Source organism: Oncorhynchus mykiss, chromosome 18 (assembly GCF_013265735.2).
Source record: "Oncorhynchus mykiss isolate Arlee chromosome 18, USDA_OmykA_1.1, whole genome shotgun sequence".
Lineage (NCBI taxonomy): Eukaryota > Metazoa > Chordata > Actinopteri > Salmoniformes > Salmonidae > Oncorhynchus > Oncorhynchus mykiss.
The window spans coordinates 4,614,660-4,632,026 of NC_048582.1; the positions used below are offsets into that span (position 1 = coordinate 4,614,660).

A 17,367-nucleotide genomic window follows, 5' to 3' on the forward strand; every position below is an offset into this window, starting at 1 on the left:
CATGATCCTGTCATATAAAGGGTAGACACAACATGATCCTGTCATATAGAGGGTAGGTAGACACAACATGATCCTGTCTTATAGAGGGTAGACACAACATGATCCTGTCATATAGAGGGTAGTAGACACCACATGATCCTGTCTTATAGAGGGTAGGTAGACACCACATGATCCTGTCTTATAGAGGGTAGACACAACATGATCCTGTCATATAGAGGGTAGGTAGACACCACATGATCCTGTCTCATAGAGGGTAGGTAGACACCGCATGATCCTGTCTCATATAGGGTAGGTAGACACAACATGATCCTGTCATATAGAGGGTAGGTAGACACCACATGATCCTGTCTCATAGAGGGTAGGTAGACACCACATGATCCTGTCTCATAGAGGGTAGGTAGACACCACATGATCCTGTCTCATAGAGGGTAGTAGACACCACATGATCCTGTCTTATAGAGGGTAGGTAGACACCACATGATCCTGTCTCATAGAGGGTAGGTAGACACCACATGATCCTGTCTCATAGAGGGTAGGTAGAAAAACCACATGATCCTGTCTTATAGAGGGTAGGTAGACACCACATGATCCTGTCTCATAGAGGGGTAGGTAGACACCACATGATCCTGTCTCATAGAGGGTAGGTAGACACCACATGATCCTGTCTTATAGAGGGTAGGTAGACACCACATGATCCTGTCTCATAGAGGGTAGGTAGACACCACATGATCCTGTCTTATAGAGGGTAGGTAGACACCACATAATCCTGTCTCATAGAGGGTAGGTAGACACCACATGATCCTGTCTCATAGAGGGTAGGTAGACACCACATGATCCTGTCTTATAGAGGGTAGGTAGACACCACATGATCCTGTCATATAGAGGGTAGACACAACATGATCCTGTCATATAGAGGGTAGGTAGACACAACATGATCCTGTCTTATAGAGGGTAGACACAACATGATCCTGTCATATAGAGGGTAGGTAGACACCACATGATCCTGTCTCATAGAGGGTAGGTAGACACCGCATGATCCTGTCTTATAGAGGGTAGGTAGACACCACATGATCCTGTCTTATAGAGGGTAGACACAACATGATCCTGTCATATAGAGGGTAGGTAGACACCACATGATCCTGTCTCATAGAGGGTAGACACCACATGATCCTGTCTTATAGAGGGTAGGTAGACACAACATGATCCTGTCTCATAGAGGGTAGGTAGAACACCACATTATCCTGTCTCATAGAGGGGTAGGTAGACACCACATGATCCTGTCTCATAGAGGGTAGGTAGACACAACATGATCCTGTCTCATAGAGGGTAGGTAGACACAACATGATCCTGTCTCATAGAGGGCAGGTAGACACCACATGATCCTGTCTCATAGAGGGTAGGTAGACACCACATGATCCTTATAGAGGGTAGGTAGATACAACATGATCCTGTCATATAGAGGTAGATACAACATGATCCTGTCATATAGAGGGTAGATACAACATGATCCTGTCATATAGAGTGTTGACGATATTCATCTACGCAGGATGCTCAGCGTTAGAAAAGTAGCCCTAACACCCAGAGCTAGAATGAATATATCCTTATCTCACTGTTCTCTTTCTCTCTCTCTCTCTGTCTCTCTTGCTCGCTCGCTCCTTGACTAGTCCACATGGAGCAGGAGGCAGAGAGGAGGGAGCAGAGTTACCAGGGCAGGTCCAAGCCTCGTTCCGTCAAAGCCTCCATCACTGGTCTCCTAGCTCTGATCTGCAGGCTGCTGTTCTACCGACCCGTCTGGACGCGAGGAGAACCAGCGGCGGAAGAATGTCCGGTTCATCTATGTTCGGTTCTCCGCATGGCACTTCGCCGGGAGTGACCTCCTCTGGGCGGGGCTGGTGATGAGACTGTGCCTGGCACTGCAGGAGAGCTTTGGGAAACTTCAGGTGGGTTACCTAGAGGTTAGAGGTTAACTTCAGGTAGGTAGCCTAGAGGTTTAAAGTTAACTTCAGGTAGGTAGCCTAGAGGCTAGAGGTTAACTTCAGGTAGGTAGTCTAGAGGTTAGAGGTTAACTTCAGGTAGGTAACCTAGAGGTTAGAGGTAACTTCATGTAAGTAACCTAGAGGTTAGAGGTTGACTTCAGGTAGGTAACCTAGAGGTTGACTTCAGGTAGGTAACCTAGAGGTTAGAGGTTACTTCAGGTCGGTGACCTAGAGGTTAGAGATTGACTTCAGGTAGGTGACCTGGAGGTTAGAGGTTAACTTCATGTAAGTAACCTAGAGGTTAGAGGTTAACTTCAGGTAGGTGACCTACAGGTTGACTTCAGGTAGGTAACTAGAGGTTGACTTCAGGTAGGTAACCCAGTGGTTAGTGGTTGACTTCAGGTAGGTAACCTAGAGGTTGACTTCAGGTAGGTAACCTAGAGGCTAGAGGTTGACTTCAAGTAGGTGACCTAGAGGTTAGAGGTATACTTCAGGTAGGTGACCTAGAGGTTAGAGGTTCACTTCAGGTAATTAACCTAGAGGTTGACTTCCGGTAGGTAACCTAGAGGTTAGCGGTCTCCCTCATAAAATAGGTCCTTTGACCTCAACAGGACTTCCTGTATAAATAATGGTTAAATCCAATAAGAGGTGAGAGCTTTGTCAGTTCCAAACCCAGTTCTGACTGGAAACATCAAGATAACGGACCAGAAAGTCTTCTTGTTGTTCTTCAGCTGGGTCTGTACCGCGTGGCGCAGCACAACGAGGAGGATGAGGTGAGGAAGAAGGTGATTGAAAACACATCGTCAGAGTGGAGATCTAAGAAGTTCTGCTGTTTCCCTCTCTGGTCCCTGGTCCTGGCCGTGCTGCTGGCTGCTCTCACAGTCCTCGTCTTTCTGGTGAGAATCAGAAGGTTGTTAGAGGTTGCTTCCCAAATGACACTCTTTGCCTTCAATGTGCACTGCCTTGGAGTAAAAGTAGTGCACTATGTAGGGAACGGGGTTCCAACCTGGGATAGAACCATAGTAACAAGTCCATTCATGTTCTAGTATCCCATAATATGTTTAGCATAAATGAGGAAGAATTGTAAACAAAGGGACCAGTAAAGCAAGGTGACACAATATGACTACGAGTGAGGGAATCTTTGGTAGCATGAAAAAGTTTCACCAATCAGCATTAGATGGAAAAAATAACACATTCATTGTGAATTTCAGCAAACAAGTCAGAGAACACGGAGTAGGACGTTGTCCTGACCTTGTGTTCCTGCACCTATAGGTGAAGTATGGCTTCCCGGAGGTTCCAGACGCACCTGAACTGGACGGACCTGGGATCCGGAAACGGAACAGGAGGAGAAGAAGGTCCGAGTGAAGCCCAAAGAGGACCGGCGTGTTGGAGGGCCTGGCGTTCGCTGTCTTCGGGCTTCCTGCAGCAGCAGCTATACGATTCATCTTCCAGATGGGAAAGAACCTGATCTTCAACCAGGACCTGCACGTCCGTAAGGCGCTGGACAACGAGAGGGTCAGCGGCCAACTGGGGTTCATGAACGAGGTGAGGGAGGATATAATGGCACCCTATTCCCTACAGAGTGCACTACTTTAGACCAGGGCCCTATGGCACCCCTATTTCCTACATAGTACACTATTTTAGATCAATTCACCAACTTTGACCAATGAATCAGCTCCCTAACCTGCTTTCTCCAACTTTTATCTTTCTTCTCTCTCTATCACCTCTCTCACTTTCTCTATCACCTCTCTCTCTCTGTTTCTTTGCCTCTGTTTGTCTCTCTCTCTTTCTCTCTCTCTCCTTCCTCTCCCAGGTGAGGAAGGAAGATGTGGCTGTTGTCCAGGTTCATCCTGTTCATGGAGTGTTTGAGCAGAGGAGGATCCGCGTGGTTCTGGAGATCACTAACCTGGATCGATGTGCTCCTAAGAAGATGTTGGTGTCCTGGATGCTATCAGTATACTGCTCTCTGATGAGGAGTCCCCCTTTATCTCTCTGCTGGCAGTCAACCCTGAGGTCCTGGTTCAACAGGTACATATTGTGTTATCAGTCAACCCTGAGGTCCTTGTTCAACAGGTACATATTATATCAGTCAACCCTGAGGTCCTGGTTCAACAGGTACATATTATATTATCAGTCAACCCTGAGTCAACCCTGAGGTCCTCAGTCAACCCTGAGGTCCCGGTTCAAACAGGTACATATTGTGTATCAGTCAACCCTGAGGTCCTGGTTCAACAGATACACATTATATTATCAGTCACCCTGAGGTCCTGGTTCAACAGATACACATTATATTATCAGTCAACCCTGAGGTCCTGGTTCAACAGGTACATATTATATTATCAGTCAACCCTGAGGTCCTGGTGCAACAGGTTACATATTGTATTATCAGTCAACCCTGAGGTCCTGGTTCAACAGGTACATATTGTGTTATCAGTCAACCCTGAGGTCCTGGTTCAACAGGTACATATTGTATTATCAGTCAACCCTGAGGTCCTCAGTCAACCCTGAGGTCCTGGTTCAAACGGGTACATATTGTGTCATCAGTCAACCTGAAGTCCTGGTTCAACAGGTACATATTGTGTTATCAGTCAACCCTGAGGTCCTGGTTCAACAGGTACATCTTATATTATCAGTCAACCCTTGAGGTCCTGGTTCAACAGGTACATATTGTTATATCAGTCAACCCTGAGTCAACCCTGAGTCCTCAGTCAACCCTGAGGTCCTGGTTCAACAGGTACATATTGTGTTATCAGTCAACCCTGAGTCAACCCTGAGGTCCTCAGTCAACCCTGAGTCAACCCTGAGGTCCTCAGTCAACCCTGAGTCAACCCTGAGGTCCTCAGTCAACCTGAGGTCCTGGTTCAACAGGTACATAATTGTATTATCAGTCAACCCTGAGTCAGCCCTGAGGTCCTCAGTCAACCTGAGGTCCTGGTTCAACAGGTACATATTGTGTTATCAGTCAACCCTGAGGTCCTCAGTCAACCCTGAGGTCCTGGTTCAAACAGGTACATATTGTGTTATCAGTCAACCCTGAGTCAACCCTGAGGTCCTCAGTCAACCCTGAGGTCCTGGTTCAACAGTACATAATTGTGTTATCAGTCAACTCTGAGTCAACCCTATACATTCTATTATATTCTATACATAATGAAACAACAACTTACAGACAGACGCATACAAACAATGGCCAGACCCGCAGGCTCACACCCCCATCCCGGACCACACCCCCATCCCGGACCACACCCGGATCCAGACCACACCCCCATCCCTGACCACACCCCCATCCCTGACCCACCCCATCCCTGACCACACCCCCACCCTTGACCACACCCCCGATCCCAGACCACACACCCATCCCTGACCACACCCCATCCCTAGTGCCTGCATCATTGTTTGCCACTTGGCCTTAAATTGTGCCAATTTGTTTTCTCGTCACCCATGCTATTCAATAATAAATCATTAGATGTTTTCATTGTGTTAATGATGGCGGATCATTTCATTTCCACGTTCATTTGAGTCGTTTTTTTCAAGATGAGTGATGAGAGAGAATGGTCCAGCCCGTTGTGTATCTCCATGTCTTGAAATATGCAGACAGATTTCTACAGTTTTAATCAACAGCAGCGGTCACAGAATTAAGCCCTGTGGAAGACGCTTTTTAAATTCCCGGGTTGAGTTCAGTACTAAACAGAAATAAGTATATACAGTAGTAGTATAATAATAATCATAATACAATCTGGGTAACTGTTGGGACCTCATGATAAGAATAAGTCACACATAGCAGTGGTTCCCAACTCCAGTCTTCCAGTACCCCAACAGTGGTACCCAACTCCAGTCCTCCCAACAGTGGTCCCAACTCCAGTTCTCCAGTGGTTCCCAACTCCAGTCCTCCAGTGGTTCCAACTCCAGTCCTCCCAACAGTGGTTCCCAACTCCAGTCCTCCAGTACCCCAACAGTGGTTCCCAACTCCAGTCCTCCAGTCCTCCAGTACCCCAACAGTGGTTCCCAACTCCAGTCCTCCAGTCCTCCAGTACCCCAACAGTGGTTCCCAACTCCAGTCTTCCAGTACCCCAACAGTGGTTCCCAACTCCAGTCCTCCAGTGGTTCCCAACTCCAGTCCTCCAGTGGTTCCCAACTCCAGTCCTCCAGTGGTTCCCAACTCCAGTCCTCCAGTGGTTTCCAACTCCAGTCCTCCAGTACCCCAACAGTGGTTCCCAACTCCAGTCCTCCAGTACCCCAACAGTGGTTCCCAACTCCAGTCCTCCAGTACCCCAACAGTGGTTTCCAACTCCAGTCCTCCAGTACCCCAACAGTGGTTCCCAACTCCAGTCCTCCAGTACCCCAACAGTGGTTCCCAACTCCAGTCCTCCAGTGGTTCCAACTCCAGTCTTTCAGTACCCAGTAGTTCCAGTACTCCAGTGGTTCCCTCCAGTCCTCCACTACCCCCAACAGTGGTTGGGAACCACTGTTGGGAACCACTGGAGGACTGGAGTTGGGAACCACTGTTGGGGTACTGGAAGACTGGAGTTGGGAACCACTGTTGGGGGTAGTGGAGGACTGGAGTTGGGAACCACTGTTGGGGTACTGGAGGACTGGAGTTGGGAACCACTGTTGGGGTACTGGAGGACTGGAGGACTGGAGTTGGGAACCACTGTTGGGGTACTGGAGGACTGGAGTTGGGAACCACTGTTGGGGTACTGGAGGACTGGAGTTGGGAACCACTGGAGGACTGGAGTTGGGAACCACTGTTGCGGTACTGGAGGACTGGAGTTGGGAACCACTGTTTGGGGTACTAGATTACTGGAGTTGGGAACCACTGCTGGGGTACTGGAGGACTGGAGTTGGGAACCACTGTTTGGGGTACTAGATTACTGGAGTTGGGAACCACTGCTGGGGTACTGGAGGACTGGAGGGAACCACTGTTGGGGTACTGGAGGACTGGAGGACTGGAGGGAACCACTGCTATAAGTCAAGTGTATATCTTCCAGAGCTGCATACAAGAAAAAAAAAAAAAAGCCTCAGCACTGAAATGTTGACTATTTAAATGATTTACAGTGGAAGAAGGTGAATCAATATAATGAATATTATTTACAGTGGAAAAATGTGAATAGGGCAATAATGCAGTTTGTTTCTCTCCAACAGGTGAACTATGCAGACGGGTGCTTCAGTAAAGAAGACAGAGCCTATGCCTTCTTGAACCGCATCGTGACCCTGGCCTTCACCATACCGCCGCTCTGCCACACCTCCAAGCACAAGGTGTTCTATATGAAATGGATACATTGTATCAAATAACTCAGCGTTTGCTGCCATTCATAATCTGTGTGATGCTTCCAAAATGTGTAAAAAAAATATATTCTCTCTCTCTCTCTCCGTCTCTCTCCCAAGGTGTTCTACAATATCATTAGCGGCCAATCAGAGATCACGGAAGAAGCCAACGGTCATGGGTCAAAGGGGATCGAGCTGAGAGAGCTGGACCTGGGCAGCCCGAAGTCATCCCTCTCCTGGATCGAGAGCACCCCCCAAACAAAGGAGACGTCAATTATTCTGACGGAGACCAGTACTCCTTTGATAGACAACGACCACATCAAGGAGGCGCACGTGGCGTTTGCGCTGAGTGAGGACGAGGTGGACAAGGCGATAGAATCAGCGCTGGAGAGCATCCTGTCCAGTAACAGAGGGAACCTCCACCACTACATCTCTGATGACACCATGTCCATGAGACGGGTCATCAACTCCATCAGGGTCACCGTGGTGCTCATGGAGGCTCTGAAGACTGAGCTGCCTCCGCCAGAGAACATCGCTGCCTGGGTACTGTAACACTCCTCTTTATGTTGTGGAGAGCGAGGGAGGGAGGGAGGGAGGGAGGGAGGGAGGGAGGGAGGGAGGGAGGGAGAGAGAGAGAGAGGGAGAGAGGGAGGGAGGGAGGGAGAGAGAGAGGGAGAGAGGGAGGGAGGGAGGGAGAGAGAGAGAGGGAGGGAGGGAGGGAGGGAGGGAGGGAGGGAGGGAGTCATACAAATGATAAGATTAGAAAAACGTAAGTCGGTTGGGGCGTCTGATATGTTTGTTGGCCTTTACTGTGGGGATAGAAAACATGGACTGGACTAACAGTTATGTTCACCACATTACAGGTCGTTCTTGCCAACCATTGGCCATGTCGTCTCAGCTGGATCCTACAGTGTCTGGAGGACGAGCAGCAGAGAGCAGAGATTGATGACGCTGTCGGGACGGCGACAGTCGTCGACGAGTCCAAGGCTTTGTGGGAGGTCTGCTAAATGGCATATATTATTATAATTAAATTCCACATTATTATTTTATATATTATTAATGCATTATATACATTATAATAGGTGTTCAGCGACTCGAGGATGGAGCTTCACATGATGAGGGAGGAGATCGAAGACCTGCTGGAGCAGGACGGAGATCCAGAGATGTTTGAGATGTTCCTCAAGGTGTGTGTTCCGTTTACGCTCCTTCGAGACAGATTTGAACCAGCGACCTGTGTTTGTGTGTGCAACACTTCATCTTCATCTTCCAATCGTCCAGGTGCATTTCCAGTTCAGGGTGAGGGACGCGGAGAGGTTCAAGCTGACCACGGTTAACCTGGATCATTCTATCAGGAGGGAGCTGGCACGGATCAGAGGGACCACCGGACTGAAGAATTCTGGGTGGGGGAGGAACCTGGCTCCTCTCAACATCAGGACTGTTATCAACATGACCTCTGAGGACGTCTGCAAAGCGGTAGGGGGTTGGTTGTGTCCCACATGGCACCCTATTCCCTATATAGTGCACTCCATTTGACCAGGGTCCATAGCCACCTTTAGACCTCAGATAAATACAATAAAGATGTTTTTTTTATTTTATTTAACTAGGCAAGTCTGTTAAGAACAAATTCTTATTTACAATGCCTGTCTATGAGCAGTGGGTTAACTGCCTTGTTCAGGGGCAGAATTACATATTTTTACCTTGTCAGCTCAGGGATTTGATCTAGCAACCTTTTGGTTACTAGTCCAACGCTCTAACCACTAGGCTACCTTCCTCCTCTACACTCTAACCACTAGGCTACCTTCCTCCTCTACACTCTAACCACTAGGCTACCTGCCTCCTCTACACTCTAACCACTAGGCTACCTTCCTCCTCTACACTCTAACCACTAGGCTACCTGCCTCCTCTACACTCTAACCACTAGGCTACCTGCCTCCTCTACACTCTAACCACTAGGCTACCTGCCTCCATCACACTCTAACCACTAGGCTACCTGCCTCCTCTACACTCTAACCACTAGGCTACCTGCCTCCTCTACACTCTAACCACTAGGCTACCTGCCTCCTCTACACTCTAACCACTAGGCTACCTGCCTCCTCTACACTCTAACCACTAGGCTACCTGCCTCCTCTACACTCTAACCACTAGGCTACCTGCCTCCTCTACACTCTAACCACTAGGCTACCTGCCTCCATCACACTCTAACCACTAGGCTACCTGCCTCCTCTACACTCTAACCACTAGGCTACCTTCCGCCCCTAACATGTTAAACTGAAATGTTCTTTCTATGTTCTGCATCTTTCCAAATTCCCCAAAAGCTGGCGAGGATGAACCTCCCTAAGAAGTACGCAGACATTGTCCGTAGCAATGACCTCACCGGCCAGGCGCTGGTCTTCGGTGATCCCGACGACCTCAAACAGCTGCTCCAGATGACCTTCGGGGAGTGGACGACCTTCAGACTCCACTTCCTGGGTATCGGTGGGAGGGCCCAAAGTGGAGCCAAGGCCAAGGCCACGTCCCTAAACCCCAAACAACTGACCAATCAGCAGTCCAAACAACCTCATTTCGGTCCCCACAGCCACGGGTCAACATTAAATCTGTCTTTTTCTTAATGCCGTGGCGAGATAGAGATGCGTGATAAACGGAATGGTCTGTGTATTGATGTGTAGTGCCCATGAGAACCTACCTATCTATTGTGTAATGACAGTGAACTGCATTCCTCTGCCAGCTCCTGTAGAGCTTTCAGTTGCTCAACCCAGGGTAAAGTTCAAAGGAATGGTAACTGGTTAATAGTTACTTAGATTACATTTTCTATTACATTTAGTTACATTTAACTGGTTAATAGTTACTTAGATTACATTTTAGATTACATTTTTTTCCACCACTAGGTGGCGCTGCCATTGGATACATGTCAAAGGGACTTACTGTCAACCAACAAAATAAAATAACACACAGAACAATTTAAAAGGAAAAAGTATAACAAAAAGGGTCTCTACTCGTATTACAGAGGGGTAAAAGCTTCGTTCGACACCAAGTTTAACTTTGTAGCACCTACAGATGAAATATGGTCTCAAGAGGAGGAGCCTGGGTAAGGCTGAAATGTCCTAAATATACAGACTTCTTTCAATTATTTATCAATTATGCTTTTTAGATACAAATGTCAATAATATGTCAACAATCCTACCAGTGGAGGCTGCTGAGGGGAGGACGGCTCATAATAATGTCTGGAACGGAGCGAATGGAATGGCATCAAACACCTGGAAACCATGGAAACCATGTGTTTGATGTATTTGATACCATTCCGTGGATTCCGCTCCAGTCAATACCATGAGCCTGTCCTCCCCAATTAAAGTGCCCCAACCTCCTGTGAAATCCATCCCCCATTAAATGGAGTGAAAATCCCCTAAAGTCATGGTCTTTAATTTTTGTCCTGGTTTCATTGGTAAGAAGAATGACCCTCTCCCTACAGGTGTGATTACTCCCTCTGAGGGTTTAGAGCTTGAGGTAGTCACCTTATATAAGTACTTGGGAGTGTGGCTAGACGGTACACTGTCCTTCTCTCAGCACATATCAAAGCTGCAGGCTAAAGTTAAATCTAGACCTGGTTTCCTCTATTGTCATCGCTCCTCTTTCACCCCAGCTGCCAAACTAACCCTGATTCATATGACCATCCTGACCATGCTAGATTATGGAGACGTACTTTATAGATTGGCCATCAGATTTGCCACCAATGTTCCTCGTCCTCCACATACAACACCCGTTCTGCCAGTCACATTCTGTTAAAGGTCCCCAAAGCACACACATCCCTGAGTCGCTCCTCTTTTCAGTTCGCTGCAACTAGCGACTGGAACGAGCTGCAACAAACACTCAAACTGGACAGGTTTATCTCCATCTCTTCCTTCAAAGACTCCGTCATGGACACTCTAACTGACTGTTGTGGCTGCTTTGCGTGATGTCTTGTTGTCTCTACCTTCTTGCCCTTTGTGCTGTTGTCTGTGCCCAACAATGTTTGTACCCTGTTTTGTGCTGCTACCATGCTGTGTTGCTACCATGTCGTGCTGCTACCATGTTGTGTTGCTACCATGTTGGGTTGTTGTCATGTTGTGTTGCTGCCATGCTGTGTTGTTGTCTCAGGTCTCTCTTTATATAGTGTTGTGTTGTCTCTCTTGTCGTGATGTGTGTTTTGTTCTATATTTTTATTAAATATATCTTTAATCACAGCCCCCGTTCCTGCAGGAGGCCTTTTAGCCTTTTGGTAGGCCGTCATTGTAAGTCAGAATGTGTTCTTAACTGACTTGCCTTGTTAAATAAAGGAACAAATGCATAAATAAATACAGGTGGAATCACTCCAAGGCATTATGAACTTTACTCTGGTTTAAGGTGGAATCACTCCAACAGCAGTATGAGTTTTACCCTGGTTTCATGTGGAATCACTCCAAGGCATTATGAACTTTACCCTGGTTTCATGTGGAATCACTCCAAGGCATTATGAACTTTACCCTGGTTTCATGTGGAATCACTCCAAGGCATTATGAACTTTACCCTGGTTTCATGTGGAATCACTCCAAGGCATTATGAACTTTACCCTGGTTTCATGTGGAATCACTCCAAGGCATTATGAACTTTACCCTGGTTTCATGTGGAATCACTCCAAGGCATTATGAACTTTACCCTGGTTTCATGTGGAATCACTCCAAGGCATTATGAACTTTACCCTGGATTCATGTGGAATCACTCAAAGGCACTATGAACTTTACCCTGGTTTCATGTGGAATCACTCCAAGGCATTATGAACTTTACCCTGGTTTCATGTGGAATCACTCCAAGGCATTATGAACTTTACCCTGGTTTCATGTGGAATCACTCCAAGGCATTATGAACTTTACCCTGGTTTCATGTGGAATCACTCCAAGGCATTATGAACTTTACCCTGGATTCATGTGGAATCACTCAAAGGCACTATGAACTTTACCCTGGTTTCATGTGGAATCACTCCAAGGCATTATGAACTTTACCCTGGTTTCATGTGGAATCACTCCAAGGCACTATGAACTTTACCCTGGTTTCATGTGGAATCACTCCAAGGCATTATGAACTTTACCCTGGTTTCATGTGGAATCACTCCAAGGCATTATGAACTTTACCCTGGTTTCATGTGGAATCACTCCAAGGCATTATGAACTTTACCCTGGTTTCATGTGGAATCACTCCAAGGCATTATGAACTTTACCCTGGTTTCATGTGGAATCACTCCAAGGCATTATGAACTTTACCCTGGTTTCATGTGGAATCACTCCAAGGCATTATGAACTTTACCCTGGTTTCATGTGGAATCACTCCAAGGCATTATGAACTTTACCCTGGTTTCATGTGGAATCACTCCAAGGCATTATGAACTTTACCCTGGTTTCATGTGGAATCACTCCAAGGCATTATGAACTTTACCCTGGTTTCATGTGGAATCACTCCAAGGCATTATGAACTTTACCCTGGTTTCATGTGGAATCACTCCAAGGCATTATGAACTTTACCCTGGATTCATGTGGAATCACTCAAAGGCACTATGAACTTTACCCTGGTTTCATGTGGAATCACTCCAAGGCATTATGAACTTTACCCTGGTTTCATGTGGAATCACTCCAAGGCATTATGAACTTTACCCTGGTTTCATGTGGAATCACTCCAAGGCATTATGAACTTTACCCTGGATTCATGTGGAATCACTCAAAGGCACTATGAACTTTACCCTGGTTTCATGTGGAATCACTCCAAGGCATTATGAACTTTACCCTGGTTTCATGTGGAATCACTCCAAGGCACTATGAACTTTACCCTGGTTTCATGTGGAATCACTCCAAGGCATTATGAACTTTACCCTGGTTTCATGTGGAATCACTCCAAGGCATTATGAACTTTACCCTGGTTTCATGTGGAATCACTCCAAGGCATTATGAACTTTACCCTGGTTTCATGTGGAATCACTCCAAGGCATTATGAACTTTACCCTGGTTTCATGTGGAATCACTCCAAGGCATTATGAACTTTACCCTGGTTTCATGTGGAATCACTCCAAGGCATTATGAACTTTACCCTGGTTTCATGTGGAATCACTCCAAGGCATTATGAACTTTACCCTGGTTTCATGTGGAATCACTCCAAGGCATTATGAACTTTACCCTGGTTTCATGTGGAATCACTCCAAGGCATTATGAACTTTACCCTGGTTTCATGTGGAATCACTCCAAGGCATTATGAACTTTACCCTGGTTTCATGTGGAATCACTCCAAGGCATTATGAACTTTACCCTGGTTTCATGTGGAATCACTCCAAGGCATTATGAACTTTACCCTGGATTCATGTGGAATCACTCAAAGGCACTATGAACTTTACCCTGGTTTCATGTGGAATCACTCCAAGGCATTATGAACTTTACCCTGGTTTCATGTGGAATCACTCCAAGGCATTATGAACTTTACCCTGGTTTCATGTGGAATCACTCAAAGGCACTATGAACTTTACCCTGGTTTCATGTGGAATCACTCCAAGGCATTATGAACTTTACCCTGGTTTCATGTGGAATCACTCCAAGGCATTAAAATCAAATCAAATGTTATTTGTCACATACACATGGTTAGCAGATGTTAATGCGAGTGTAGCGAAATGCTTGTGCTTCTAGTTCCGACTAATGCAGTAATCTAACCTAACAGTTTCACAACAACTACCTTATACACACAAGTGTAAAAGAATGAATAAGAATATGTACATAAAGATATATGAATGAGTGATGGTACAGAACAGCATAGGCTAGATGCAGTAGATGGTATCGAGTACAGTATATACATATGAGATGAGTAATGTAGGGTATGTAAACATATAAATGGCATTAGACCAGTATGAGCTTTACCCTGGTTTCATGTGGAATCACTCCAACAGCATTATGAGCTTTACCCTGGTTTAAGGTGGAATCACTCCAACAGCATTATGAACTTTACCCTGGTTTAAGGTGGAATCACTCCAACAGCATTATGAACTTTACTCTGGTTTAAGGTGGAATCACTCCAACAGCAGTATGAGCTTTACCCTGATTTAAGGTGGAATCACTCCAAGACCATTATGAACTTTAACCTGATTTAAGGTGGAATCACTCCAACAGCATTATGAACTTTACCCTGGTTTCATGTGGAATCACTCCAACTATACCACAATGCAGCATGTTTTAGTGAGACAGCCAATGCTAATTCTCTTGGGCTGAGTTCCAAACAGCTCCCTATTCCCTAAACAATATATTTTGATTTAACACTTGTTTGGTTACTACATGATTCCATATGTGTTATTTCATAGTTTTGATGTCTTCATTATTATTCTACAATGTAGAAAATAGTACAAATAAAGAAAACCCCTTGAGTAGGTGTGTCCAAACTTTTGACTGGTACTGTTGATCTCTAACACAGGGGTCATGGAAAAGGTCTGTTGAAATGAATACTGTAGTGGTGTGAGAAAGGTAACACAAGCTTCCTCTCTGGTTCCATTCCCCCAATAGTAACTGGGTCATTATTGGATGGTGAATGTCATGCTGTCCCTGGACTGTAGCACCATATTAAAAACATGACAAATACATTTATTGAACTGTTATTTAATAAGAAACCTATGTAAATCCTTTATACTGATAAACATATATTTGTACGGATTGTAGACAATACTGGTGCCTAGATAAATAGGCCTCTTCCAATGGTGATGTGTAGAGATCTAGTGACCGGTTTTGATTAGATAAATAAACATTATTTTGAATGCCATGAATTAAAACAAAAACATTGTATTTTCTGTAAAGATAAATAGATAAACCCCCCACCAAAAAAAAAAGGTGCATTTTTTATTAGCAGATCAATTAAGTTCATTGAAGTTATCCAAAAACATGAATCGTCAATGGCTAACATAATAAATCTAGTTTTAAAACACATGAAGTCGTTTCAGAGCCTGTGTTAGTAGTAAAACAAATTGTCCACCCAGGACCAAGTTTATAAAACCCTGATTGAGCAGACACTCCCATCGAGAGCTACCCACAGCTTGTGGATTCATCTTAAGATGGCCAGGCGAGACAACAACACATCAGTTGTATCCCAACCATGTTATACAATACAATACAAAATACCATATATAGTGCATTAGTAAAGTATTCAGACTCCTTGACGTTTTCTACATTTTGTTACGTTTCCCCCCCCCCCCCCCCCCCCCCCCCCCCCCCCCCTCCCCCCCTCACCAATCTCCAAAACAATACCCCATAATGACATCACAATACCCCATAATGACATCACAATACCCCATAATGACATCACAATACCCCATAATGACAAGACAAAAACATCACATTTACATAAGTATTCAGACCCTTTACTCTGTACTTTTTTGGAGCACCTTTGGCAGTGATTACAGCCTCGTGTCTTCTTGGGTTTGACGCTACAAGCTTGGCACATCTGTATTTGAGGAGTTTCTCCCATTCTTCTCTGCAGATGCGCTCAAGTTTTGTCAGGTTGGATGGGGAGCATCGCTGCAAAGCTTTTTTTCAGGTCTCTCCAGAGATGCTCAATCGGGTCCGGGCTTTGGCTGGGCCACTCAAGGACATTCAGAGACTTGTCCCGAAGCCACTACTGCATTGTCTTGGCTGTGTGTTTAGGGTCGTTGTCATGTTGGAAGTTGAACCTTCGCCCCAGTCTGAGGTCCTGAGCGCTCTGGAGCAGGTTTTTATCAAGTATCTCAATGTTCTTTGCTACCCATTCATCTTTCCCTAGATCCTGATTTCCCAGTCCCTGCCACTGAAAAACATCCCCACAGCATGCTGCTGCCACCACCATGCTTCACCGTAGGGATGATTCCAGGTTTGCTGCAGACGTGACACTTGGCATTCAGGCCAAAGAGCTCAATCTTGGTTTCATCAGACCAGATAATTGTGTTTCTAAATGGTCTGAGAGTCCTTCAGGTGCCTTTTGGCAAACTTCAAGCAGGCTGTTATGTGCCTTTTACTGAGGAGTGGATTCCTTCGGCCACTCTACCATAAAGGCCTGAATGGTGGAGTTCTGTAAATAACTCTGGAGAACTTATTTGTATTGCTTTTAATCTTTTTAATGAATTTATCTTAACACTTTGTTCTAGCTAGCTATCAAGTAAACACAATTTAATAATAATAAATTGGAAAAATGTTGTTTTTGCTTTGTCATTATGGGGTATTGTGATGTCATTATGAATCCATTTTAGAACAAGTCTGTAATGTAACAGGAAGTGGAGGAAGGAAGGGGTCTGAATACTTCCCAATATGCAGTTTGTTTATTTATCAACGTTCCTAATATGAAGTACATTGCTTGGCTTTACAACAGGAGTAGCCTACACGGCTGGCATGAAAATGAACTGCGGGAAAAACACGACATATCATTCAAACGTTATTTAGTATATGTAAAAGACAAGATTGACTTCAGAAAATGTCTATTGGTTTGACAATATTGTCACTTGTGAACAATGTGTTATCACTTGTGAATGGTGCCCAGAGTATACAGTCTAAAGCCAGAATCAGTGCATGCTTTTTTTTCTCCAAATGATGGTCGCACGCATCATGTAGCATAGCTCATAGCCCTATATGTTTTAATAAGGTTTATATCACACGCATCATGTAGCATAGCTCATAGCCCTATATGTTTTAATAAGGTTTATATCATAACTAAAAATGTCCTAATAACACCAAACGTAGCCTATAGACTAGGACCCCTGGAACACGGTTAGAGAGCACAGAGCCTATAGACTAGGACCCCTGGAACACGGTTAGAGAGCACAGAGCCTATAGACTAGGACCCCTGGAACACGGTTAGAGAGCACAGAGCCTATAGACTAGGACCCCTGGAACACGGTTAGAGAGCACAGAGCCTATAGACTAGGACCCCTGGAACACGGTTAGAGAGCACAGAGCCTATAGACTAGGACCCCTGGAACACGGTTAGAGAGCACAGAGTCTAGTGAAAACGTGTTCTTTAAAGCACAGTCATTGAGCCTACAGAGCCTAGTGAAAATGTGTTCTTATAAGCCCAGTCATTGAGCCTACAGAGCCTAGTGAAAACGTGTTCTTATAAGCACAGTCATTGAGCCTAC

General features: G+C 45.4%; 2 protein-coding genes across 2 annotated transcripts in view; one reads left to right on the forward strand and one right to left on the reverse strand.

The window, feature by feature from the left end:
- LOC110516275 (zinc finger protein 501) overlaps window positions 1-17,367 on the reverse strand; it is a 200,752-nt gene that overhangs the window by 30,855 nt on the left and 152,530 nt on the right. The window lies entirely within an intron of this gene.
- LOC118941040 (NTPase KAP family P-loop domain-containing protein 1-like) lies at window positions 3,429-10,198 on the forward strand. Its single transcript, XM_036951379.1, has 9 exons — window positions 3,429-3,521; window positions 3,790-3,859; window positions 3,904-4,004; window positions 7,116-7,229; window positions 7,359-7,781; window positions 8,102-8,236; window positions 8,321-8,422; window positions 8,517-8,711; window positions 9,554-10,198. Exons 1-9 carry the CDS (start codon window positions 3,429-3,431, stop codon window positions 9,845-9,847), a joined length of 1,527 nt encoding a protein of 508 aa, XP_036807274.1. The 3' UTR covers window positions 9,848-10,198.

Excerpts from the sequence above, each read along its gene's own strand:
- LOC118941040 (XM_036951379.1), top strand. The coding sequence starts at position 3,429 with ATGGGAAAGAACCTGATCTTCAACCAGGACCTGCACGTCCGTAAGGCG. Across the intron at positions 4,005-7,115 it reads CTGAGGTCCTGGTTCAACAG|GTGAACTATGCAGACGGGTG; the intron begins GTACATATTGTG and ends TCTCTCCAACAG. Across the intron at positions 7,782-8,101 it reads CAGAGAACATCGCTGCCTGG|GTCGTTCTTGCCAACCATTG; the intron begins GTACTGTAACAC and ends ACCACATTACAG.